Here is a 26,320-nt window from a genome sequence, read left to right on the forward strand (position 1 = left end):
TAAAATACACTGCACTCTTACCCTCATCTTGAACAAAGTCAGCATTTGATCTGATTCTTGTCTGTTTTCATATTTTCCTTCTGTTTATGTTGTCAGCTGATTATGGGTTTTTACTGAGTAAACTTTTGTACTGTATTAGTTTAAAGTTCTCAGCTTGGCTTAGTTAATGGGCCACGTACATTATTTTAGCTGTTCCTTCTTGTGAATCAGTTATGTGATCAGTATTATCATTTGGTGTGTCCTTTTCCAGACTTTTGAGACTACTCTTTAGGTGCAAAAGGGGGAAAAAAAAGATAACATCAGCTTCCAGTCCTTGTTATTTCTCCTGGTATCCTGCCATATTTCTTGTTCCTAGAGAGTTCTCCTGGTAACTTGACCCTCATAACCAACCATCTCATCACAGACAAAAGGTGAAAAATATTCTCGGAGTTAAAGGATTTTGTGGGTTCTGTTTCAATCCGTGTTTCCAGCCTTCAGTCAGAAGCACTAGGAATTAAATACAGCTGGGCAAAACTCCTGTTATTTGAAGGCCCATGAAATTTTGGATTAATACAAATTCTAAGGAATAACTGGATGTTCTGCAGGGTGACACCAGCTGTCACAAATCTCTTCAGTCTTTATATGCTACCTATGATCTAAATCCCAGGTATTGTTATAATGTATTTTTTATGTGTCTCCTGTCATTCTGAGCTATAAATTTGTGCTCTGTCCATCATCAGAGGGAGACTAGTTTGTGTTATTTTAGTTACAGATAACTGCGAGATAAGCTCACAAACCATAACACAGTCCATAGGTAATGGGGATCTTTTCTTACCATTGCTTGAGCCCTTTCTGAAGTTGGTTTTCTCCTGTTGTAAACATTGTTGTCTTTTCCTCTTAATTTCATGGCTGAGTTTGCCTCCTTCCTTTGACTAACAAAACATTAGCATTTCTTAGAGTAGAAATCATCAAGTTCAGAACTGAAGTTACTTTCCAGTGGTTGGGAATAAAGAAACAATGCCTGGAAGGGTCTCAGGTAATTGCCAATTCCTGTTCCAGTTCAAAGCACTGTAATGAAGACAGGAACTCAAGTTTTAGTTGTCCTGTAGTCTTTCTAGAAAGAGTGTAAATTGTTCTTTTAAAAAAATCCCCTCGTCCAAATTGAAAATGTATCTTAAAGCAACTCTGCCTCACTGAGTAATCACGTTAGAATAAAAAGCTTTATATGAAGCAATATGCTTCCCCATAGCTCTTAGTTAGAAGACACATGTGAAAACAAATTGGTTCTTTCTCCGATAACATGTACTGCTCTCCAGATTTAGCTCTGCTGTGATGGGATATGCTCAACTAAACCAGTGCCTTGGTTGTAATATTGAAAGTTTCCTCATGCTGCTTTATTCCCCTCTGTTTTTTTCCACTATTTTACAGTTGAAAGAGCTCAGCTACTCGCTAAAGTAACTAATCCTTTGGGTACCTCTTGGACCAGGAGGGAGGGCTTGCTGTTTGCCCAGTGGAGGGGGTGTGATTTTTTTTTTTTTTTCAAAACAGTCTGACCTAAAGAGCTCTTGTGAAATCGTTGGCTCTGTGCCGTGTTTCCATAGCAGTCAACACTGGCAGAAGATACTGTTGTGAATGTTAACATCTCTGTGGCACAAAGCCTCCTGCACTGTCTTCTAACTGTGGCATTAGTGGAATTACATATACTTGAAGCATGTCATAACGTTTATAGGATCAGGGCCTGCAGCTATAGCTGATTAGCTGGATTTTAGTTGTTTTTTTTTTAGTGGCCTTTTAATTCAGTAGAAAACTGCAGTAAAGAGAAGCACTTCTCTTTGGCTTCATAACTGTAGAATGGCAGAGGAATACACTGAATGAGAGCAGAAAGAGTTTACACTTGCTCTGTCCATGCACTCCTGCCTAAACAAAAGCCTGATTGTATATGGGCTGCCCTTGGAGCTGGCTGGGATTTTTCTCAGGAAGAATTTAAAAGAGATCATGTTTAATACTCCCAGAAGCGTTCTGGTGAGCATCCTGCCAACCGTTGTCTGTCTTGTCTTTTGTGAAGGTTTTTAAGCTCTGTCTACAGATACTCGGTATAGCTGCTTATATCTCTGCCTTTCTCTAAGAAGCCATTACAAATTTGCTTCTAGATAGTTTTGTTTTTTTTTAAATCATTCTACTTCTTTAATATTTAAATACTGTTGTAACTTATTATTATCTCTGTTTTTTGCCGGAAACATGAGATGGCATCACAGAGAGTTGCCATTCGTCACTATCTGTGACTCCATGAATACCCTTTTCCCACGTATCTTTTCTGATGATGTAGCAGAATAGGCAACCAGTGTTTGTTTTAATTGCTGGTGATGCTTGAACAATTGGACAAGATCACTTCACCTTGATTTAATCTTACTAAATTAAGGAAACTTCATGCAAGTTGCATAAACCAGTAGTGATTATCTTGCGGAGACAGTGTGAGGTTCTGAAAGATAGGCACATCACTTGTTTATCTTCCTATCTATTAAATGTGTGGTGGGATGGAAGAGAAGAACCTGGGAATTGAAGCACTCACTCAGCCTAATCTTCAGTTTCAAGAAATAAATAAAATGTGGGGACACAGAATATAAGAGCCTGCATAGAGTTTGTTTTGTTTTGTTTTTTTTCCAGGACAAATCATGTCGTATCAATCCATCTTTCTCCTGTGATGGCATTATGTGGATGGAAGGGGAAGATGTGACTTTCATTTTGCCATCAGTAAAGCTTTTTACATTATCTCAGATGATATTCTTATAAGTCAGGGAAAGAAAAGTACCATGATGTGTCAGCAGAGCTGCTTAAAAAGACATACTTGCAAAAGTTGTCAGGGATTTGCTGACAAAAAAAAAGCACAATTTATCAAGTGAGTTCTGGATAAAGCCCCTCTTGGATCAAACATTGCAGCCATGAAAGACAAAGCCTTAAGAAACTAGGATTCATTAGCTGAAGCTCAGAGAAATACTTGTTTAGAACAGGTTAGACTTCTGGCACAAACAGTTTGAGGGTGGTTGATCCACACTTGAGGCAGAGAAAGAGGCCAGATAAGTTTCCTAGGGTTTTCTTAATCAGCAGACGTTTTGTAAAGACAGGCGAGTCAGGTTCTGTACAGTTATAGGTTAGCAGGGAAGGATTGTTAAATAAAACACTTAAGTAAACTGTGACCGTCTGACAAAATCAACATTTTAGAGTTTGCTTGTGTTTTAATGAGGTATGTGAAGCACTGTATTACTCGTCTTAAAATATGCTTCTAGGATGCTGATGAATATTGCATATATCTGGCATTTGCATATATCTCATGTCTTAGACTACAGGTTGAGTAACAATGATGTTGAGTAATAGATGACACCTCAGGTTCTCCTGTAGCCATATTTTAATGAACTCAGAGATATTTAGTAATGTTTCCTACCTATCTGTTCACTGTTTAACCTACTTCTGAGATTCTTTGGAAGGGAAAGTACTTACCATCCTGCACCTCTTACACCTTGGAAAAGGTGTTTAAAAAAATCTTACCATTGCATTACAAAATATTTGAGTAGCATGTCGCCATTTGCAACACGAGTTTCAGATCAGAGAAGGAAGGTACCCAACACCCAGAATCATTAAAAAGTCCAGAACACAACTTTGCAAACAAATATATGTTTAATTACATTGTATAATTGACTTATAGTTGTTAAATATATTATTTTACTGTATAATTTATCGTTCTTCCAGTTCCTTTAGCAGTTCATCAAAGTGAGTAATGTACCATTTAGCTTTCTCCTTTACTTGCTTTCTGATTACATTCCCTCCGAATCCAATGAAGCAGTCCTGGCAAAACAGAAAGAATGGGCACGAGTTATTGCAGTTCTGTGTAAGGAATGGAGCTTCTCAGCAATTAAGTTTGCTTTTAAGATTGCATTTTTAAATGGTGATGTTCCTCCCTGCTTCTTCACCTATGTTACTTGGCGTGTTCATTTTCATATTTATTAACAGGAACTTCGTTAACATTTAATTTTACACCACTTTGGTTACTAAAAGGTTAGTTCCAATAGCAAAGGTGTGTCTCAGTGCCTTGTAACTTCAGGATTGTTCAGATCTGAGATTTTACTGAAAATCAAATGGAGCTGTGATGCAACATAAAGCCTTACTTACTATTCAAGCGTGAGTTAACATCTGAACGTGCAAGCAGCATCTCACAATTATCCCTACTTTTTATCTTAACTCTGTTTACCTCATTTGATAGATACCAAGAGTAAACATTAACCAAGATTTCAATCATTAACCAGAAACAATCATCATTTCTGGGTCTTAGAAAACAGTGTTTAAAATTTCCACTGCTGTTTTTTTTTTTGCCTTCAGATAGAAAGCATAAAGCAAATACGAAGCTGCTTTGATCGTGCACATATTTAATGCTAAGGGATATCTTGTCCTAACTCACATCAGCAGCAGCCCTTAGAGTCTGTTCCTGTGCATTTCCATGCACTAGGATATCTGCCCCCAGCATTGGCAAAGCAGCGGCTCTGAGTTACTTTTTGTTCTGTAGAGAAAGGCACTAGAGATGAGAAAGATCCCTCCTCTGTGAAATGACTGTTTATATAAGCTGTCTTTCTATTCTTACTATTATTCCACCCTGTCTAGGGCTGAATAATAGGGCTGAATAGCCCTGGTAGGGCTGCTATCTTCAGAGGTACCAAGTGAGATGAACCTTCTTGCTAGGTTGGTATCAAGTAAATGTGCACCAGACCTTCATGCTTAGCAACGTTAAATACTGGCCTGAACTGTGATCTGGGTAGTGTAGGACCTCTGTACAGAGCACTATGCAGAAGCAAGCAGTTATTGTGGCAACATAGATGGGAAAGGCAGATAGATCAGCTTGATTTGTGATAGGTTGGTAGACTTTATACATTTCTGCTGGACTGAGCTAGAACCCTGGCTCAGAGAGTGGAACCTTTACTGAAACTGGCTAATCAAGAGAAATCAGCCATTGCATGATCTAGCCCTTCTAGAGAAAACTACCTACACAGATCTTTTAGGCTCTGGGAAGTGCTGAAGATCTTCCTTGAAGTCTTATAAAGAATTTAAACCATAATTCCCACACACACAAATTAATCAAAGGAAATTTGGAATTCAAATTTTTTAATACTTACAGCTGGGGGACAGGCTTCCATGTCTGTAGCTCCATCTCCAATCATAACTACTTTCTTGAAATGGAACTGTTCCTTCAGATGAGTAATAACTTTTCCTTTCCCCCCTGATTCAGCTGTTGGTTGTGTTTCATCAAATCCTGCATATTCTCCTAGAAAACAGTGGAAGGACAAATTAGACACACAGCATATTTTCATGTAGATGAAGAAAGATGCATGCCTGTGGTCTTTTCTTCAAGAAAACAGCTAATTACTTGCAGTCCCATAAGCCTCACAATTTCAGCATCCCAAAGAAGTAATCAGAAGGTAAGCATAAAAACTAGGATTTTACAGAAGTCTTCAGTGGGGATGTTTTCAAAGAGCTGAAATGTTAGGACAAAAGGAGAAACCCTGTATGGTAGCATGTCAAATCCATTCCCAGTCACTTTGATCCAGTCATTCTGGTCTAAACATTTCAAAAGCAGCATTCAGTGTGATACGTAAATAGTGTATGAAACACTGAGTAAGAACCAAGCTCACTGAACACAGTTCTGCTCGATTACACTAGCGTAAAGTCCAGAGCAGCTCTGCAAAAGTCTCCATTGGTCTTCATGCATACCTCAGAGTCACTGAAAATGAAGTTTGCCTCTGAAAGCAGGTAAGTGTAATAAATTCTTTACACTTGAAAGAGAGAGAAAATGAAACTGCTCTCAGCAACTGTAATGCTTTTTAACTTTGGCACAGTTTGCAATTAAAAAGTAACTACAGCTCTATTTCAGATGTCTGGAAAAGGGCCTGAGTTCATATTTTGGGAGGAAGTTTGGCTATTTCCCTACTAGGAGACAGCTGGATTGATCTTGAAGCTAGCAGGATTGGTAATGAGGTGATGTAGGTTGGACAATATCTGTAGTCCAGTATCTGACAGTTTGAACGCACACACGCAAAAATTGCGTTAATTAGCAAAGAAAAGACCTGTTAGGGGAATCTCACCATTAAAGTAAAACTTCAGCCTGTTGGCAAAGACATTTGCTGTTGGAATGTTCAGCTGCAAGGCCACATGTTCCACGATGCTCTGAAACCCTCCGGAGACCAAGAAGACCTGTACCCCGCGTTGATGAAGCCTGTTCACCAGCTCCCTGGGAAGAAAGAAAGTCACCAAGCATGAGTGTGCTGAAAGGATAACAAGAAAGCCAAAATAGATCTTTCCTAAACAAGGCCACCCATCTATTTTGTTATTCCAGTTTATTTGCCTGCTGCTTTCCAACTCCATCCTTCTCAGCTGCTTGAAGATTTTCCATCTTTTCTTCACAAGTTTGTGCATATACCTTGCTTGAAATGAGCTGAACAAAACCATCATGTCTAGATATGAACAGGTATTTAGTTGCTCAGAAACAAGTGCTCCATAGAAATATTTCCATTATACTTTCATATTGTTCACATTAGTTCCCCTGAACAAATGAGCCCAGATCCGGTTCAGGTTGTTTTCTGAGGCTAAGTGTAAAACCAGTGAGATAAACAATCTGTAACACTGAAAAAGAGCAGGGAATGCAGTGGAGATAAAGCCACTGCACAAAAATATAAAAGTGGGCTGGAAAGTGCACAAAGTGTGAACATTTTTCTAACTGACTTGATTCCCCCAAGACATTGATACTCTGTATAGAAAAGGGCACCAGCTACAGAAAAAGAATTAAAAAGTGAGAAATTTTCAGACCCGGTTAGTATCAACGGGACTTGATGGCAATTGAAAGTTTTATAAAAGTTGGTTCTAGAGGCAGGAAAATCAACATGCAACAACGCTAAGCAGTAGAAGTGATAACAGTAACAGAAGAAATGCTAAACACTGAAAAGCAAAGTGGAAGCTTAAAGCAGGCTACACAGAAAAGGAGGAAGAAAAGGAAGGAATTAAAAGGAAAGTCATGTGATTCTAAACATGGAGACAATGACCCCTTTGTTGTTACATCTAGCTCTGCCTTCTACAGAAAAAGCTGAGCATGTGCTTCATCTCAAGGAGAAAATACAAGTACAATATTGTATTAAAAGCTGTATATGCTAAAAATGTTTTAGATTTATAGCTATGGCCATGTTTCATAATAAAGAAATTATTTTCAACTGTTTGAAACAATCTGAATAGAAAGAAAAACTTATTCAGTTGAAATAGTTAATGTTATATCTAAACCCAAAGATGAAGGAATACGTGTATATGCATGGATGTATTTGCCTCTAATGATTTTTTATGTCAGTATGGAATGTGTAGCTCTGAAAGTGGATCCCCTAAGCTGAGTCCAGTGATGACTGCATGCAGAAGTGTGTGAGAGAATATAATTACAGAATAGACTAAGCCAGTAGTTTTTATTCAGTAATAATCTTCCTCCTGGCTCCCTTCAAAAGAAAAAAAAATACTTCTACATGTGGAGCAGATTATTTTCCATGCCCATCGAATTCTCACGCCGGAATGTCAGCTTGCCAGCCAAAATGCCAGTTAATACCTAAGACAGTTTCTTTTTATACAGACACTTATCCACTCAACATGGATCCAGGCTATTATAAGCTCCTGATCTAAGCTTTGTACACAAACAACATGGAAATGGAGTAGGAAAGCTTTATATATCAGCTTCACGTTCCTTCAGCTTCACTAATGTCACAGAATTTTGTTGATTTATGCTATGTGCTTTTGGAATACTTTTTCATTAGATCATTTGAAATTCTTCTTACCGGATTCCTGGCGTTAGCTGAGGTGGATTGTCAGATATTAATTTTTGCACTTGCTCGTAGGAGGGTCGTATGAGTCCTAGTCGTGCTGTTAAAGCTGCTTTGAATGTCACAGTGCCACCCATAGCTCTGCGGGTCCTGAATTGTGATCCAAACAAAACAAATCAGTGACACTTAACAAGATGAGGCTTCTCCCAAGAGCTGTTATTTTAACAGGAATGCCAAGGAACAAGTTAAGACCCCATAGCTTCTAGGTTATACCACATTATCTGTGTTGTAAAGGACAAGATTGGTACATTGAAAAGGTTGGTAGCAACCAGTGGTAGAAGAGCTCCACAGACTGGTGCTTTTGTAAGAACCAGTGAGGCAAAGGAAAGCTGATACTCTGTGAATGCAATCTGAGCCACTGGGACCAGTATTCCTAAATCACAGCCCAGCTGCTCTTCTCTGAAATTAACAGGACTTTCACTACAAGTTTCAATGGAAACATCAGCCTCTTCACTTGGATGAAGAGTCCAGTCTCCTCTGTCTCGTAATAAGGTTCTGCTAGTTCTTTGTCAAATGTTATGATGAGGCCTTATCTGAGTATATCAAAGACATTTAATTTAGAGAATTTATTTCAGTATAGTCCTGTTGAGTGGCTTCACAATTCAAAAAAAAAAAAAAAAAAAAAAAAAAAAGTTACTTCATTATGCATTAATTCCACTTACTATTCCTAACATCTTTTTTTTTTAAATGGTAATAATCTCCTGTGACAGAGATGAATTAATCTGTATTGTGAAACTGTTGTCACAGGTTTAACCTTATCCATGCTTATTTTTCACTAATGTTCATGTGAAGTAAACAGCAAATATACATACATCTCTGCGACGGCATCTCCAACTCCACAGAACTTTGCAAGCTCATCAATGCCTTCTTCCCTGATGACTGTACTGTCCACATCAAAGCACACTGCATCAGCATTGCGGAAGATTTCTTTCATCTCCAGGAGAGACGCCATCCTTTTAGGAACCTTCTTACTGTAAGAGGATAAGATGAATTGTTTCTGTGAGTCACAGTACTGGACTCCGTCTTGAGCCATTGCAGCGACTGCTCGGCTCGTTGTGAGAAGGACCGAGCACAGCCTGCTAGCCAGCTTTTATCAAAGTGTGAGTGGCGGTGGAGGTCTGGCTCTGTTGCTGATTTGCTCACTGCTGTTGCTGCCTACTGATGTTCAGCTTACGTTATGGGTGGGCTGGGGAGCTGTGGTCAGCTGCTGATTTGCTCTCTGCAGGCTCAGCCCATTGGTGTTCAGGTGGGGTTCAAGGTTGTAATACTTGGCATTTGCTGAACCATCAGACTGCCAACTACTGGACAGGACTTAAAATTTCCTGTCTTGTCTTGCCTTCACTGCTCGAATGGATCTTGATTGCTCAAATGGATCTTGATTTCTCATTAGACCTGGTCTGTGGTGACAAATTAGTTGCTCCAGGAGACAGTAAAAGACAACCAACCCTTAAAGATTTGCTTGATTGCAGTAGGCATATAACTGTCTCAAACCTATCAGTGAGTAGTCGTCCCTAAATCATGAAGGTTTAGATGCTTTTCTCTGTCTTGATTAATATAATGTGGTGATATCTTAAGGGGTTCAGTGAAGTTCCCAAAGCCCCGAACCATGACTTTTTCCATAACAATACCTGTCAAAAGTTCATTTTCTTCCCTTTTATATCTGTCCAGTTAAATGTACTGAGCACTTCAGCAGACCAGAAGCACAAGATATTAATCAGGGATTTTCTTACTCTACATTACTAATCATGCTTTACCCTTTCACAAGGGATTGCAGTGTGGATCTTGCTATTTACCAGTAGTACATTTAGACACAAGTACAGCTTTGTATCTGTCCCATTTCCCAGATCTTTGTTGAAGCTCATGTTTGGTTATCTCTTCTAATCTCTTAAACTTCCTGCAAGACAAGTCTCATATAACTGACCTGGGTAGTAGGTTCTTCCTTTTTCTGGAATAGAGACAAAAATACCTTTAAACAGCATGTCGTATATCTTCACCTTTTGCTTTCTTCTCACACAACAAATACATTTTCCTCTTATATATCCTGTCAGTTTTCATGGTGACAGGTCTTACATACACAAGTTTCCACAAAACATTTAGTTTTTTGCCCTTTTGGGACAAACTTCTCACCCTCTGCACACAAAAGACATCGAGTGAAGATGGAGAACTGATTGCTACATATCTTGCTGTGGAAGAGCCTAGGAGCTGATTGGTACTGACGTAGCTAACCATCAGACAGGAGTCATCTAGGGATCACAAATGGTAAGCACCAGTGCTGTTTCCTGATGGGACTTCTGTGGTTTTATTCCCACAACTAGGCTTGCTAATAGATTACAGTCTTTCCCCTGCCATGTGGCAGGTAGAAGTTGTCCAGGTGCTTTAAGGTTTCAGATTAAAAGCTGCTGTTCAAGCCTGCACTATTATTACTAGGCTAGATCCTGAAGGTTTCGATTTTATTCAGTCCTTAGCTGCACAAATCAACATGAGAGCAGTTCTGCATAACTAAGGACTGATGGATTAACTACTGAGTAAAAACTTGGGATCAAACTGAGCTAACTGCAGACAGTAGCAGCTAATCTGATGAACGGGGTTTACCCTATCAGAAGCAGAAATGAATACGTTTCTCAACAGAAAAAGAGTCTGTGAGCTGTCCAGGATAGAGTTTTCATTCAAATACTTAACCCAGTCTAGCTGTAGTCCCAACACCTTCCTCATTAACTATTCTTCACTTTTTGCTCTTAATTCAAGTTTCCTGCAGAGGTGTGAGTGGCATTGCCTGCATGTCCATCCATGAGGACTGCTGTCACAGCAGTTTGTCTGACTTTGAGCCCTCAGTTAGGGCCTTGTGCTTCCCACAACACCAAGGCTATGCAGGGCATCCGACACCAGCACTAAATGAAGTGCCGTTGACACCGTATGGTGAGTGCTGGGATACAAAGGGCTTTATGGAAAATGATCATAATCACTGAAAAAAAAAATGTATAGAACACACACATGCACACATCTATTATCTGCTCATGTGTATAGAGTAAGAGAAAATACCCCAGGCCTTCATCGAAAGGTAAAAGAAAAAGTCTGTATAATTGAAGCAGCCAAACCTAAGGAGTGAAACCTGCTGTGAACAGCAAAGAACCATATCTGTAAGAATTAATCTCTGTTTACTGGGTAGGTATCAGTGCTAAATATGAAAAAGCAAGAAACAGAGAGAGCACGTCGTGACAGATTAAAGGCAAAGCTATCCAAAGGCAGCCACGGAACAGGACAAGTTGAAGGGGATAATTCTAGGTGTTCTTGAGTTTTGTGGTATGAGCATATGACTGTAATACCCAAAGTAGGTTCATGGCTTTTGCACGAAGCTGCAAAGGTGACACAGTGGCTTACCTAATGCTCATCTGTGTCACAGGTGTGAGGGAGGACAGGAGAGCAGATACCACCCAGCCCACACTTCCCTCCTGAACGTACAGTTTGGGAGTGGGAAAGTAGGACAGAGCCTGGGCTCAACCTCTCCAGAGTCCCAGAAAGCAAAGGTGAGTGGGTACAGACAGACAGTGGACATAAAAACTTTCCTTGGACCAAAACTGGTTCTGAGCTAAGACTTGGCAGCAGGTGGACACGTGAAATGTGAATTCCAGGTTTACTTTGCGTTAGCCTTGGCTTGACCTTGACTCCACAGCACTGTTTTGAATTTTCAGTGGAAGATTTGGATTTCCAGAGCAGGAGGGCTTTGACTTCAGGACAGGGCTTGACAGCCATTTGCTAGATCTTTTTGTGCAGTGGAATTTTTAAAAATGTCCACTAGCATTATTTAAATAGCATGCCATTATTTTTTTTTTTCCAGCCTACTGGAAATTATAAAGTCCACTAAGAATTCAGCCTTGGTTTTGGTGCCAGTTTTAAGGATTTGCTCTACTGGGCAAACTTGTTGCATCATTCTGGTGTGACATTTGCGTCATTGTGTTCCAACACTGATTCCTTCTTATGCAAAGCAGTCACATTGCCTCATGCTAACCTGGGGCTGCACTGCAACATGACCAATATGATGCAATATCACTGTGTGGTGACACAGCACTGTTATGTGATTTCTTGGTGAGAACCTGAAATATATTTTTGGATATGTGTCTTCAGAATTTTAATCTCTCTGAGAATAATGTTATAGCTAGAAAAAAACATTGGGAGGAGGAAGGAAGGGACATGAACTTTCCCTTCTCCCTGTCATCTAAACTTCCCATACTCCCTTCCCTTCTGAATATTCCTTACAATGATGACACCACTGCTGTGAATTTCACTTTGATGGATATGTATACAAAGCCGTGGCTGGAATTAACTCTGTCCTCTCTTTGTTCTATGCAGTAACTTTCAAAAGCGTTTAAGGCTATGGTTTATGATGCCTAAAAATGACAAATTGTAAGAGAAGAATTGCGTTCTGAAATGCAGAACAGAGCAGTAGTTCCTGATCTCCCTTGATGAGTGGCTTGCCAAAAGCCTTCCAATTCCTTTTGTAGCCAGGCACTGAGTTCTGGAAAACACATTTTTGGCTAATATATCATCACACAAGTTGGAGAACTTGTGATGAGCTGTAAAATAGGGAAGCTCTTGCTGGATCAAAGAGGAGAACCTACGTGGGAAGCTTCAGCTATTGCAGGGAGTCTTGCTGGTGAGAAAAAATTTAGGAGTTAAAGATGCTTCACTTGGGATGAAATAACGTTCTTCTGCTTTTGTCGGCAAAGCTCCAGGGGTGACCATCAACTCCAGAGGTCAGCAAAAGCCATTCCAAACAGTAACATGCCAATTTCAGTGACTTGTGATTTTTGTTCCCAGCCATAAACGTAAATGGGAGCATAAGGCAAGGCTATTCATGATTGAGCAATGGGCCCCAGGAGCAGAGGGAATTACAAGTAGAAGATGTTCTGTTCCTTCCTTTGTGTTCAGATTTTTTCCTGGGCCATCTTGCCATGGCATTCACCAGAAAACTGCCTAGAATTAAACATGCAGGGGATATAAGAACAAATAAGGTAGCTCATGTGACTGGGGAAGTCATGGCCCCAAAACCTGTCACTGTATAAGTGTTTGGACAATACTCTTAGATGTATGGCCTAACTCTTAGGTTGCCCTGTGTAGAATCAGAAGTTGAATTCCATGATCCTTGTGGGTCCCTTCCAACTCAGGATACTCTGATTCTATGAATCTGTGATTCTTGTCTACAGGTAGGTGTCACCTGAAAATATGAGGAAAAAGAATTGAAGCTGTGCTAAGCTCTTCTATGGACAATTCTCTACATGATAATAGTAAAGGAATAGCAGTTTTTAATTCCAGAGTGGTATGGTCCTCTGTGGTTGGCAGAGATGAATTACTCTAAAACACAGAATATCCGATTGCTTACACGCATCAATGTTTTTATGAGATGGTAAGAAAAAAGAAATTCCCACAACTAATAATTATAAGTTCAGTCTCCATATGAAAAACTTGGGTAGAAGATCTCTGATCATTCAGCCATCATATTTCAGATAAGAAATCTATTTCTATTCTATTATTTCCATGCTGGAAAGCTATCCAAGCAGCAAACATTTCAACAGGTCTGGTAATAAAATACGATGGGGAAAAAATGAAAGGAAGAAAATGAGAAAAAGAAAAAACACTGGGCAAAGAATAGACTAAAGAAGGTGTAAGAAGGAAGTGACAAAGGGAAAGGTGAAACTTGAGATGAACTAAAAGGAAATCACAAGGGGAAGTGGAATTCCCATGGATCTCCTTGTCTCCAGGCTATTAAGTACTTCATTAGGCCACTTGGAAAAAAACTGGCATTTCCACAAGAAATAGTTCTCTTTCGTAACAGAGAGGGCGGAGTCACAGCAGCAAGCCTAGCAATTATGTAAGACCACATGTTAAAGGAAAACAACTGTAATCTTTTCTGTTTGCTGACCCTTCAAAGAAGGGCACTTGCCACACTGTGAAAAACTGAAACATCTGCAAGATCTGCTAATGCAAAAGGAACATGAAACGGTACTCAGGACTCCGGGTGTTCTGTGGCTGGTTTATTTTGATGAGATTATTAAGAGATCTCAAAATCTCCATCGTGACTCTACTTGACTTGTTATCTTATTTCAGCTTTCAGAAGTGTTGTCACACTGCTACTTTATATTATGTTCACATTTCTTGCTGTGAAAAAAATGAAGATTAAGTGAATCTTAATGAAATACTACTTAAAATGCTTTTTTTTTTTTTAAGAGATCATTTGGGAATATCCTACAGTGTGCAAACAGTCTCTGATGTTTGTGATTCTGATTCATTCTCACATTTAATAATGTGAGTGTGAGCACTATATTGAAAGCTACTGCTCCATAACAAGACCCATTTTGGTCTCACTTTGCCCTGAGTTATTTCCCTGGCATCAGTGAAGTTAGTCCCAGTTTGCCCTGATGTGCGTGAGAACAAAGTCACTGTGAGCTATATTCCCAGAGCAGAGAAATATTGCACTGAACATTCAGTGAGATTAACAGAAACGCAGCCATATAAGACTGTTTCTGTTGCACTGATGGGAAGCTGCTGCTTAGAGTATGGGATTTGGAGAAGTTTGTTGTTGAACCTTTTCTCAGAGCCTGTTCCTGCTACAGGTGTGACTCTGCCCATGAGAGTGTTCACAGGAGGGTTTCCATGGTATTAAACAAAGCATGTAATCCTTCATTGTTGCTAGTCCTTTATCTGTAAAATGGGAATAATATGGTAACGTGGCTTTGCTATGTTGAGGTGTAATTCTCAGTATAAGCAATGTGCTTTAGAAGAGAGATTATGTATTTAAACAGATTAGCTATATTTAAGCAATTTTTTACTATATATTCCTGCAAATACTGCTCTTTAAGTTCAACCTATCCTTAATTAGGAGTTTCTGTGGTTTTCAGTGTGAGAATAGAGAGATTCAGTCCTGAAAGTCACTAAGACTGCTTCAAACTTCCTTGTTTCGTGTTCAGTTTACGAGGTAGTACTAGAAACCTGTAAGCAAGTCAAGAGATGGAATGTTTGCAGCGACACACTGAGAGCTGTACAGCAGTGCCTAACAGCACATTTTATTTAAGCACCTTTTCAAAGGTAATTGAAAAGGCATAGGGGGAACCTGGTGGATGTCGGTACACATCTCCCATCTCTCCAATCCCCTCGTGCCTGTCCTGCCAAAATGATGATGCTTTCCCCCTGCGCGATTGCATCATTCATTCATGCTGCTGTAATAAAATAGGCAGCAGAGTGCTGCTGCATCTCGCAGGGCAGCGCACAGCCCCAGCGTACAGCTCATTGCCTATGCAAGAAAAATCTGATAAGTGTTATGGAACTGAACACACCAAACGCCAACCCCTTCCAAAGTGCGAGAAAGAAACGTTGCCGGTGACTTACAGTATTGTACTGGCCGTGGCTGGTGCTGCTGCTGCAAACCTCTTGGCTGCACAAGAAAAGAACGGATCAGCTGAGACCTTCAGTCACATAAATACAACGGCACGGGCTGATCTGGAAGAAAGCCGCATTTTGTAAATCACTCTTTATAATCTGCTGAGTAAGCCAGCCTGGATGTTTTTTTTAAATGGTTGCACACATGTAACCAGAGAAGTCCAGCTGTTCGCTGACAGGCGTAGGAAGAGAGGTGTAACCTCGCCGACGTCAGGGGAGGAGCCGTTCAGGCCCACTTTGGGGCGCTCCCAGCTTGGGTAGGCATGGCTTGGCAGGGAGCAGCCTGTGCACAAGATGATGTGGGGTTTGCTCGCCTGCCAGCCCCTGCCACGGGCATGGGGAGCAGGACGGGGCTCAGCGAGCCCACCTGCCTCCACGCAGAGTGCTGGCATGGGAGGACCAGGGAGGAGAGGCGAGGAGGGGATCTGCCAAGCAACAGCCAGGAGTTTTCCTTGGCATGAAGTCAGGGTGAGAGGCAGGGGCACTTGTTTTCACTGCAAAACAAAGGTTTCACGCATTAAAATTGCAATATTGCATTTTGGCTTAAGCTGTGAAACCGGAGCGCGCAAAATATTACACACCAAAAAAATCTGCAGTCAAAATTCATCACAAACTTTGAAGGCAAAATGAAAGCCTCTGCTTCTGAGAAGGCTCTGTTTTGTTTCTCCAAATAAAATGTTGTCAAAAGCAACGGGAAAATTGCAGAACCTGTCTGTGCTAGTGCTTTGGCATCCTACAGAAGAACTTCCCGCAGACATGACTGCGGGCACTAGTTAGTAAACAGGAGGCTGCCAACCCAGAACTATGAAGCCAATTACTCGTTTCAAGGTCAAGAAAGCCAGACTGCTGATTTAGCTTCTTTTATTCGCTTGTGATAGGAGTCTTATGACTGCTACCCATCTTGAAAGATTGTTCTGCACCACTGGGTACACCAGTCACATTCTATGCATGATGTTTTTGCAATTCTGGCAGGATTATTCCTCAAACTTAAGGGTATGAACTAAAATCAATACCCTTCTGTGCTTCTCCTCCTATGCCTTCCTGTACATTTTTTCAAATGTTCTCAGTACTTGCGTGACTACTTGTCAATACAAGCATCTATTAGAAACTTCCTGCATCAGGGAAAGATGGGACCGAGCCTCTTTGCTGCAAAACTGGTGATGTGGTTCGCTGTTTTGGCTGCTCCTGTTTGTGAGTTTTATCGTGGCAGGACAGTATGTTTTAAAACAGATTTAGAAATCGTTTCGGTGAATACAGTTAAAGAAAAACAGATCTTGATAAAGATGAAAGAAAACTGTTTTTCCTGGGAATCTGTTGTGTTGTTTTTTTTCTGCCAAGATAAGCATTGCATGATTTCACTTAAGTGAATTGCTACTGGACATTTCATGAAGGATATTCCCATTACTTTTCTTAGTTTAACAGACTTGTTTGTAATTCGTTTAAATATTACATTACTGATTCCATTCTGCTGTACTTTGTTGTAACTCCAGTAATTTCAAAGGATAACTTAGGCATTGTAAGCATCTGTCTTGTATTTTTACTATGCATTAAGAGCAAATATTCAAAACTGTTCGGCACCTACTACTAAAAGACTGAAAAATGTAGAAAGGCTTGTAGTATTGTCTGAAAAATGCTGCAAAATGGGCATTTAATGTGAAAATGCAAATGAGAAATATTACTAAACCATAACATAAGCACCCTTAGACATATGTGGCCCAGGAAGGAAGCACAGAGAGATGTGCCTGGAAATGTTAGGATGGAGAATTAATGCCTCTTTCACAGGACATCACCCACACGGATCACAGAAGAGCAGCAGGGAAAACATAAAAAAAAAATACGGCGTGCCTGCTGGTGCGCCTATGGGTGTGACAAGGCTGCCCTCTACTGAGCACAGCCTGGAGAAGAGATCGAGGCAAACAAAATTTAACCAGAGGCAAGAATAGCAATGTGTGTGACCTGTGGGCTATAGAGTCTAGGGCAAAGCTAGGCATTTGGGTATTTTCAGTGGGCAGAGCAGCTCGGCACCTCAGACACTAGCACTGCAGCTCCTCAGGGCTGGGCTGTCATGTTTTGTTTCGTTATGCTTTCAGCAGGCAGGTAGCATCCCAGCAAAAGTGAAGAATAAACATTAACTGGAGAATTCCAGAGCCCAGTTATGAAATACCGGGTGTAATTTCCTGTGTTTTGCAATGTTTAATGTTTATTTTTAATGATTACAGCAGCAGAAAATTTAAAAAAAAATGCAGTCTCTCTACTAAAGTATCATCATTAAAATATTTTACAAGACAAGCACACTGCTGTGCTAAACAAAAAGGCTCCAAACTTGAGGTAAATTTTGCTCAAACATCAACTCCATCCGAAATATGTGAAAATCAGAAACCCAAGCGTAATAGCAGCTGTCCCCTCCAGACCTGCCAAGTCAGAATGATGGGCCGTGTGTGGCGCTTTGCCCAGAAACTTGAGATCCTCACCCAAAGCAGCAGAGCACATTACCGGCAGGTGCCATCCTCTACTGCCAAAACCAGCAAGGCTGCTGAGTCTGCCCTTATATTTGACCCTGAATGACCATTTCAGTCAAGCTTCCCCAAAACTTTTGTTGTGCAACAAAACTGTACCCATCAGCAGGCTTTTAGAGTTTACTACTGGAAGTGGCATGGAAACATGCCCTTTGCATTGCTGCTCAGCAGCCAACCTCTCCATCCAGAGCTCCCACAGCCTGGGTTTTGGCAGCTTTCATGCTGCAAAAAGTGGGAAGGAGTAGGGGAGATTTATTCTGCGTCATGTTAGACCTGGTGGATGAGCCCTAGGTGAGGCTCCTTGTGGTATGTACTGAGAAAATTCTGAGCTCAGGACTAATTTTTATAGAATTGCGTGTGTCTGTTTGCTGGGGGTTAGTGCCCTGTGGAGCAGTCAGGCTGCAGAAATACCAAAAACCACTTGGCCTGGACCTTCCCAGCACAGCTTTGCAGCCACAGTCCACGATTATTCTGTGGCAGGGACTTTCCTAACAAAACACTTGAAATAACAGAGGGTTGTGACATGCCTGGTATTGCCAATCGCCCCTGCAGCAGGCAGGTGTTAGGGGACACAGGTGTGGATGGGCAATGTGGGATCCAAACTTTATGCAATCTTTGCTTGTGGTATTTGTAAGGAGCCCTGGCAAGAGCTCTCAAGCCCTTTCCATGGGAAATTCTCCATCTTCATCCTTTGTGGAGCTGAAAGCCACTAAGATGTGTATGTTGTGCAGCCTCAAGGACTGGGCCCTCACTGCCCACATTGGCCAAACACTGCCAGCATCCCATTGAGGTTGCCTTGATTTTAACAGTATTTTTTCTTGCACAGGTCTCACGGGACACCTCAGCATTGCCTGGGGATATTTTTTCCCCATAGTTCCTAAGACTTGTGAAGTGAAAAGCCACGGCAGCGAGCAGGGCTGTGCTGTGGTGACTGGGAAGATCCCACTGAGAAGCCACTGGACTTGGTGGGCCCACACAGCACCTTCTGTTAGGAAACTTTTGATTAACCTCATCTCTGGCATTTTACCAAGACCCACTTCGATTATTAATCCATGCCGCTTAACTATTAATCTGCTTGATCTAAGATTAAATGGGCAGGTTTAATTATTTATTCTCACGGTTCTGTGAACCTGCCCCGGGGGGTGTCTGTCACATGAGTGGGTGGGATTGACGAGCGAGCACCCCGGCCCGATCAAAGACCTCGTTTATACATTCACTGATAAGCATAAGCCGAGCCATGCCATGCCATGCCATGTCCCCCCTCCCCGCCATTCCCTCATGGCCCCGCTCCCCTCAGCACCTCATGAGGGGAGAGACGGTAGGCGGGAGCTGCCCGTCAGACCGACAGGCCCTTCAGCCAATAGCAGCGCGGCTCTGGCGCCCACGGACCAATGGGGACGCGCGGCCGCCGGAGTGTTCTAGAAGGGGCGGGCGGGGAGGCGCGGCCGGGGGCGTTCCCGCCCAGTGCGCGGCGCGGCGCTGAGGGGAGCGGCAGCGGCCATGGCGGTGAAGGCGCTCAACCCCAAAGCTGAGGTGGCTCGCGCCCAGGCGGCGCTGTCCGTGAACATCAGCGCGGCCCGCGGGCTGCAGGACGTGCTGAGGACCAACCTGGGCCCCAAGGGCACCATGAAGATGTGAGGGAGCCCCGTTGGGGATGGGGGAGGGAGGAGGCCGCGGCCTACCCGCCGTGCGCCTCAGCATTTGGGGCCCGAGGGGAAGCGTGAGGGGAAAGGGGGAGGGAGGCGGGGTGTGGGGCTGTGTGTGGGGCTGTGTGTGGGGGGGTCCTGCTCATGCTTACCCCTTCCCGGTGTCGCCCACAGGCTGGTTTCAGGCGCCGGAGACATCAAGCTGACCAAAGATGGCAACGTGCTGCTGCAGGAAATGGTGAGTAGGGAGGGGGGGGGGGGGCTGGGAGCCTAGGCCTGTTCTCCTCCCCATCGCCTGGGTAAAGGGGAGTGTGTCCGTTGCTGCCTCCTGTGTGTGGTTCTGGGGTATTTGGCCCCGTGTTTTGGGAGGGTGATACTCTTTTGGGAAGAGTGTAAAGGATAGTAAGTGCAGTTTGATAGGTGTTGAATGAAGTTGGCGTGCTGTTGTGGCAGTTCCCATTTAAAAGAAGTATGAACGAGTTAAATAATATAAGTGCTTTTCTTACCCTATATTTTATTTAGGAAATGCGTAGTTTTATTGTACTAAGGTCGGTTGCACCAGAGCGCTTCATAACTGCGTGATTTGGAAAAATGTTTAAAGTTGAGAGGCGGGTGCGGTTGATTTAACACCAGGCCCACAGGGAACTTGAAAGCGCAGCCCACTCCAGCTCCATGGGGCATGTTATGCAGAGCTGATGCCACCCTTCCCCTGGCTCTACAGCAGCCTTTGGTCCCGGTACCTCCAGTACCCAGCACCAGTCTCCTCAAATACTGATGCTGTTCTGTAGGTTCATAAGCTCCAACCTATGCTAAAATAATCTTCATTCAGCGGTTGGAGATGCTAAGTGCTGCATGTGTTCCTTAAATTGAAAGGCTGACTCGTGTAAGTACCCTGCAGTCACGTGTGGTGGTTGTGAACTTTGGCCAGGCAGCAATAATTCTCCATCCATCTTCATAGCTGGAACACCAGTGCACTGCTCATCAGAGGAACTGATGAGAAACAAACTGACTGAATGTTGGTCTTCAGTTTTACAGGAGTAAATAAAGCAACTGTCAAATAATAAACCAGTTAGGGTTTGTACAGCATTGATCATGCAGAGAATTAAATTAGTTCTAAACCATTTTTAGTGCACCTAACAGTCCAGATGTCTTGGTGCACCTTGGTTGCTAAAGGAGAAAAGGGCTCTGTCAAGTGAAGCCCTGTTCATAGCTGAGGACTAGCTGGGGCTAACAGCATGCACCATTGTTCTGTGTAGATCACAGAATATCCAAAGTTGGAAAGGATCTGCAAGGATCATTGAGTCCAACTTTTGCTCCACACAGGGCCACCCAAAAGGTGGTCACCAGAGACTTGTTGGGCCTTCAGGGGGAAAAAAGACTGTGCTGTGCAGATTAATTCAAGAAATCTACTGTCCAAGTATGATTTTTATTGTTACTTACTGGAATTGTATGTTGAAACAAGGTAAATTGACAGGAATAATTAACACATTGCCTATTAACTTAATAAACTACTGAGCTAATTTCAGATCACTTGCTTTCTCTACCATTATGGTAAGGCTTACAGTTCAACTTCTTACTTTTGTTTAGCAAATACAACACCCCACAGCCTCCTTGATAGCAAAAGTAGCAACAGCACAAGATGACATCACTGGGGATGGCACCACCTCGAACGTCTTGATCATTGGTGAGCTCCTAAAGCAGGCAGATCTCTATATTTCTGAGGTACGTGTTTAGTGCATCTCTTGTAGGTGTGCAAGTGAAAAGCTTCACTTAATACTGTTCAGCTTCTGTGTTGTGTGCTTAATGCTCATAAATCAAACATGGAAACAAATACGTTTTCTACTTAAAATGAATTTGTAAAATGGAGATAAGCTACAGAGGAGGACCGGAGACTTGTTCCAAACTGCTTATTGGGAATACGGGAGGATTTGGTAAGGTTGCGCTTGATACATGCTTTTATGTCTGGTTGTTTCGTTTGAATTAAAACAGTTACTGCATGTACAAGATGATGCTCTCTGATTATAGGTATTTGGGGGAGTGTAAGTTGCAGAATACATCTATGTTGCACAGTGAACACCCAAGTGTGCTTTGTAGTTCCCTTGGTTTTAATTCTGTGCTAGAGTAATCTGTGCTTTTCCTCTGCATTAGAAGGACTGGCATTCCTTTTATATGTATTCAGAAGGACAGAACATTTTATTGTCCCTGTAGCATGCATGTACCCTGTGTTCTGATGTTACATGAGAGTTGAAACCACAGGTTCTACTTGTGGGAAAATACTTTCTAATCTTACTGTTGTCTAATGATTTCCCTTCTTCTCCTGCACCCTAGGGCTTGCACCCTAGAATAGTAGCAGAAGGATTTGAGATTGCAAAGGAAAAAGCACTTGAAGTCTTGGAGCAGGTCAAAGTGACTAAGGAAATGGACAGGGAGACCCTTATAGATGTTGCCAGAACATCCCTCCGGACTAAAGTTCACACTGAACTTGCTGACATCCTAACAGAGGCAAGTGGTACATGTGTTTTCAGCCCCTTTTCATGCAAAGAGGTCCAGGTTTTAAGCTGCTGTGGTTATTCCTTGGGCAAAGGGTGGATAGGAGGGTGCAAACTTGCACTTGGAAAGATTAATGGCCCTTCTGGGGATTTTCTTTTCTCCTCCCTATTCCAGGCTGTAGTAGATTCTGTTTTGGCAGTCAGAAAACAAGATGAGCCTATTGACCTTCATATGGTAGAGATTATGGAGATGAAGCACAAATCAGAAACTGACACAGCGTAAGTAAGAAGCATCTTTGAGGATTTTAATGGTGTCCTGATGTTTGAGCAGCCTGGGGTCTTTGTTTTCTTTTAAAAAGAAGAACTTCTGTGTTTTAAACCTACAGCTGGGAAAGTCACTAGGAAGGGAATGAAAGAAAAGCAGAAATGGAGAGTTCAGCTGGGGATCATCTAGAGAGCAGAAATCTCCCAGTAACTGAACTTGATTCCCTGACAAAAGATGTTTGGATAGCAAAAGGTGGCACTGTTTCAGACTTGTGCTTTGCTATGGGTGGACACAGTTGTTTGCTTTTTATCTATACCTTTTTTTCTTAAATGCCTGTTTATTGCAAGTGAAAAATAGCATTCAGTACATGGAAACGGTTGTAGTCATCCAGTTGTTTATTCTGTAGGCTCCTATGTTTATGTCAGTGGCATGGATGAATTCTGCACTAGCTTTTCTCAATAGCTACTGCAGTCAGACACTATGCCAGAATAAATTCCCTCTTTACATTCTGATTGGTGCGCTTTCCATATGCGAATGGGCATGCCCTTGGAAGTGGGATACATGATCGATATTTACTCCTTACAAAACCACGCAGACAATTCATTCTGAACCTGTTTTGCTGTTAGTTAACTCCCTAGTCTGCACCTCCATGAGGTGCTCATCTCCTCTATGTGTACGTTGGCACACAAAATGCTTTCTCATCTTTCAGGCTGATTAGGGGGCTGGTTTTGGATCATGGTGCTCGCCATCCTGACATGAAGAAAAGAGTGGAAGATGCCTATATTCTTACTTGCAACGTGTCTCTAGAATACGAGAAAACGTAAGTACCCAGCAGCAAGATGAGCAGAAATACTCCTGTCTTTTATAACTTCTTTTAAGGTGTGTTTAAAAAAGTGGCAAAAAGATTGCACAGGCTCTCTTCTAGAGCAAGGAAAGTAGTGTGAAAGGTGGAATGGAAGAGGTAGTGTTCCTCTGCAGCCCTTCTCTGGAAAAGGGAAGTTAGCAACTGAGATTAGATCTGCATACTAACTTTAGAATGTTGCTTTTAAAAAATTATTTCTACAGCATAGAGGATGGCTAATTTTCTTACTGTCTTTTTTTTTTTTTTTTTCCCCCCCCTCCAGAGAAGTGAGCTCTGGATTCTTCTACAAAAGTGCAGAAGAGAGAGAGAAGCTAGTAAAAGCAGAAAGAAAATTCATTGAAGACAGAGTGAACAAAATCATAGACTTGAAAAGAAGAGTCTGTGGTGATTCAGATAAAGGATTTGTTGTGATCAACCAGAAGGTGAGATGAATGGTATAACAAAGTAGAAAAAATAACTTGAAATGTGGGCTTTCTTGGCAAGCTACACACTGCTTGATTTTGTACGGTTCTTCAGACACAAATAACTAAATCCAGGTTGATGCACTTGTGGATACATGCATGCATGCAGTTCCTGCTTGAGATTATCTTTGAGCCCTGAAGAAGAACTTCATGATTAATGTCAGACCGAGAGATTTTTTTTTTCCTTATCCCAATGGTCGCTTTCTTTGTTTCTAGGGAATTGACCCATTTTCCTTGGATGCACTTGCAAAAGAAGGAATAGTTGCTTTGCGCAGAGCTAAAAGGAGGAACATGGAAAGGTTGGTTCCTGGGGAAGGAAGGGGTAAATAACTTGTTGCAGACTCATTTAGTGAGTTAGGTCTGGCTTGAATCCACCTTTTAAGGACTGTCTCTAAAAAGTGTGCTTTGGTCTGACTGGTTCTTACGAGAGAAATTTTTTATTTTTTTTTTTTACAAACCATGGAACTGTCAGCTCAGCACATGGCGTGTCACACAAATTGGAGCTATCAGTGTACTTCACCTGTTGAAGAGGCTTAATTTTACAAGCTTACTGCTTATGAAGAGCTGCTTTTACGTAAAAGGAAAACTGTTGCAAGCCTAGTAACTATAGTATTCTGCATGCTGAAATACCTTTATCCGTAGTGGTGACTTCAGATTTTATGTAATACAAAACAACTGCTAAGCTGTAACTGGATTCTTCCAGACTGACCCTGGCATGTGGCGGTACTGCTATGAACTCTGTGGAGGATCTCACCCCTGACTGCCTGGGCCATGCAGGCCTCGTCTATGAGTACACGCTGGTATGTACAGCTATGCTTGTAGTTGAAGCTGCATTAAATACGTCTGCTGATAGCACTTGACACCGTTTTCTTGTGTACTGATGTGACTGCGTGGAACTCTCTTCATGTTTTAAGAGCTGCATTGGAATATGAACAAAGGCTGGTGGGATTTCAGATCCTAGTGTCACTTCTGTGTGAACATCTACCTGGATGCTTGCTCTTGCCATAGTGCCTTTTCCTATTGTTATTTCTATATTATGCATTTCATACCTGTAAAACTGGGAACATGGAAATAAGGTTCTAGAATGCTAAGTTCTTTCTGCTTGGGTCATACATTTCTTCTTGGAGTGCTCTTAGTTCAGAACTGCAAGTGTCTACTCAGGTTTTTTATAATGTGTACATTTGCTCAATACATATGATGTGAATGCCTAACCCTGCTTACAGGGTGAAGAGAAGTACACCTTTATTGAGAAGTGTGACAACCCCCGCTCCGTTACCCTGTTGATCAGGGGACCGAATAAGCACACGCTGACACAAATCAAGGATGCAGTAAGAGATGGTCTGCGTGCTGTTAAAAACGCTATTGAGGATGGTAAGTCTCTGCTCTGTCTAGTGACTCACACAAAATTCACCAACTTTGAGGTAAAATTAACTGTTCAGATTGGAGTAGGTGCTTGTGAAGTCTCAGTGTTAGTGCTTTCCCTTGCAGGGTGTGTGGTTCCAGGAGCAGGTGCGCTGGAAGTGGCAGTAGCTAACGCGCTTGTTAAGCATAAACCTAATGTCAAAGGAAGAGCCCAGCTTGGAGTTCAAGCTTTTGCTGATGCTCTGCTCATCATTCCTAAGGTATAAGGAACTCTGGAGTGATGGGGCTTTAAAGCACACTGAGATCCATCGTGTTTTCTGCAGGTCTCTTTAGATTAATGTGAAATGATGTTTTCCTTCTCAAAGGTTCTCGCTCAGAACTCTGGTTACGATCCCCAGGAAACACTAGTGAAGGTGCAGACAGAACACGCAGAATCAGGGCAGCTCACTGGAGTTGATTTGAACACTGGTAAGAACTAAATGAGATGCTCTGGTAAAATCAATGTGGCAGTTAATACAAAGCAGCAAAACAATTGCTTCTGAATGACAGAAGTGTTCCTACGAGGTAAAGGCCTCTCATGGCTCAGGTCCATGAAGCAAAAAATTACTTCTACTGCAGAAAGCCAAACTTCATTTCATGAAAAGCTCTGCAGAATGCCTTGGCTACTGTGTTGTTGCCTCAGTCAGCCTTGCTTGCTTGTAATACTTACACGTGTTCTGTTACACGTGGCAAGTAATACCAGGTGTTAAACTGCAGAGAGTCCTGCCTTGAATGGTGTAAGCTGGTTAATTAGCTTGTTCTGCCTCTTTTCTAGGTGAGCCTATGGTAGCTGCAGCAGCTGGAATCTGGGATAACTACAATGTCAAAAAGCAACTGCTTCATTCATGGTAAGTGTTACTGCTTTCACTTGAATTAGCAAGGGGTGTTTGATGGTTGAAATTGATAGAGTAATGTGGAACCAAGGGTTCCCATGTAGAGTAAGGGGCTTTGAAGGGCAGAAGTAAAACTGGGTTGTCTTCGTGTTGAAGCAGATACTCTAACGATATTTATTTCATATTTCTAGCACGGTGATTGCTAGCAACATCCTCTTGGTGGATGAAATCATGCGAGCAGGAATGTCGTCTCTTAAAGGCTGAACTGGCAGGGATGGAGGTCAGCCCCAGTAGTGCCCCATGAGATCTCTTCAGGAAATCCACCCGAAGGTGCTCTTTTCTTAGCCAAGGTGGATTTTCCCAGCAACGGAAGTCACTCTGCTGTAACAAGCAGCACTCTTTGGTAAACGTGGCCGCTCAAAATGTTAGCAACTATTACAATATTCGGTTCTAAAAATCAGTTATTTATTTTTGACTTCTCTGAAGTGTACAACTGAAGTTGCTGTCCTTTTTACCCAATAAACTGTTATGTTCTGTGCTTTCTG

At 42.0% G+C, this 26,320-nt stretch overlaps 2 protein-coding genes across 5 annotated transcripts; one reads left to right on the top strand and one right to left on the bottom strand.

Moving 5' to 3' along the window:
• Positions 1–3,632: 3,632 nt before the first annotated feature.
• Positions 3,633–19,704, bottom strand: PSPH (phosphoserine phosphatase). Of its 3 annotated transcripts, XM_084493125.1 has the most exons (7): positions 19,617–19,704; positions 15,252–15,362; positions 8,684–8,842; positions 7,827–7,961; positions 6,105–6,250; positions 5,139–5,287; positions 3,633–3,819 (listed from the first exon to the last, which is right to left on the bottom strand). In XM_084493125.1, exons 3-7 carry the CDS (start codon positions 8,821–8,823, stop codon positions 3,709–3,711), a joined length of 681 nt encoding a protein of 226 aa, XP_084349251.1. In that variant the 5' UTR covers positions 8,824–8,842; positions 15,252–15,362; positions 19,617–19,704; the 3' UTR covers positions 3,633–3,708. The 3 variants fall into 3 exon arrangements, with proteins under 3 accessions (XP_084349251.1, XP_084349250.1, XP_084349249.1); XM_084493124.1 differs by lacking the exon at positions 19,617–19,704 and having other exon boundaries at positions 15,252–15,492; XM_084493123.1 differs by lacking the exons at positions 15,252–15,362; positions 19,617–19,704 and having other exon boundaries at positions 8,684–9,006.
• Positions 19,249–26,314, top strand: CCT6A (chaperonin containing TCP1 subunit 6A). 2 transcript variants are annotated; one of them, XM_084493103.1, is made up of 14 exons: positions 19,249–19,452; positions 19,639–19,702; positions 21,052–21,186; positions 21,793–21,973; positions 22,136–22,232; positions 22,928–23,038; positions 23,343–23,502; positions 23,758–23,840; positions 24,245–24,341; positions 24,765–24,912; positions 25,030–25,163; positions 25,269–25,371; positions 25,718–25,790; positions 25,967–26,314. In XM_084493103.1, exons 1-14 carry the CDS (start codon positions 19,319–19,321, stop codon positions 26,037–26,039), a joined length of 1,593 nt encoding a protein of 530 aa, XP_084349229.1. In that variant the 5' UTR covers positions 19,249–19,318; the 3' UTR covers positions 26,040–26,314. The 2 variants fall into 2 exon arrangements, with proteins under 2 accessions (XP_084349229.1, XP_084349228.1); XM_084493102.1 differs by having other exon boundaries at positions 19,268–19,452; positions 21,793–21,966; positions 22,129–22,232.
• The last annotated feature ends 6 nt before the right edge of the window (positions 26,315–26,320 follow it).

Source organism: Aythya ferina (genome assembly GCF_964211825.1).
Source record: "Aythya ferina genome assembly, chromosome: 19".
NCBI lineage: Eukaryota > Metazoa > Chordata > Aves > Anseriformes > Anatidae > Aythya > Aythya ferina.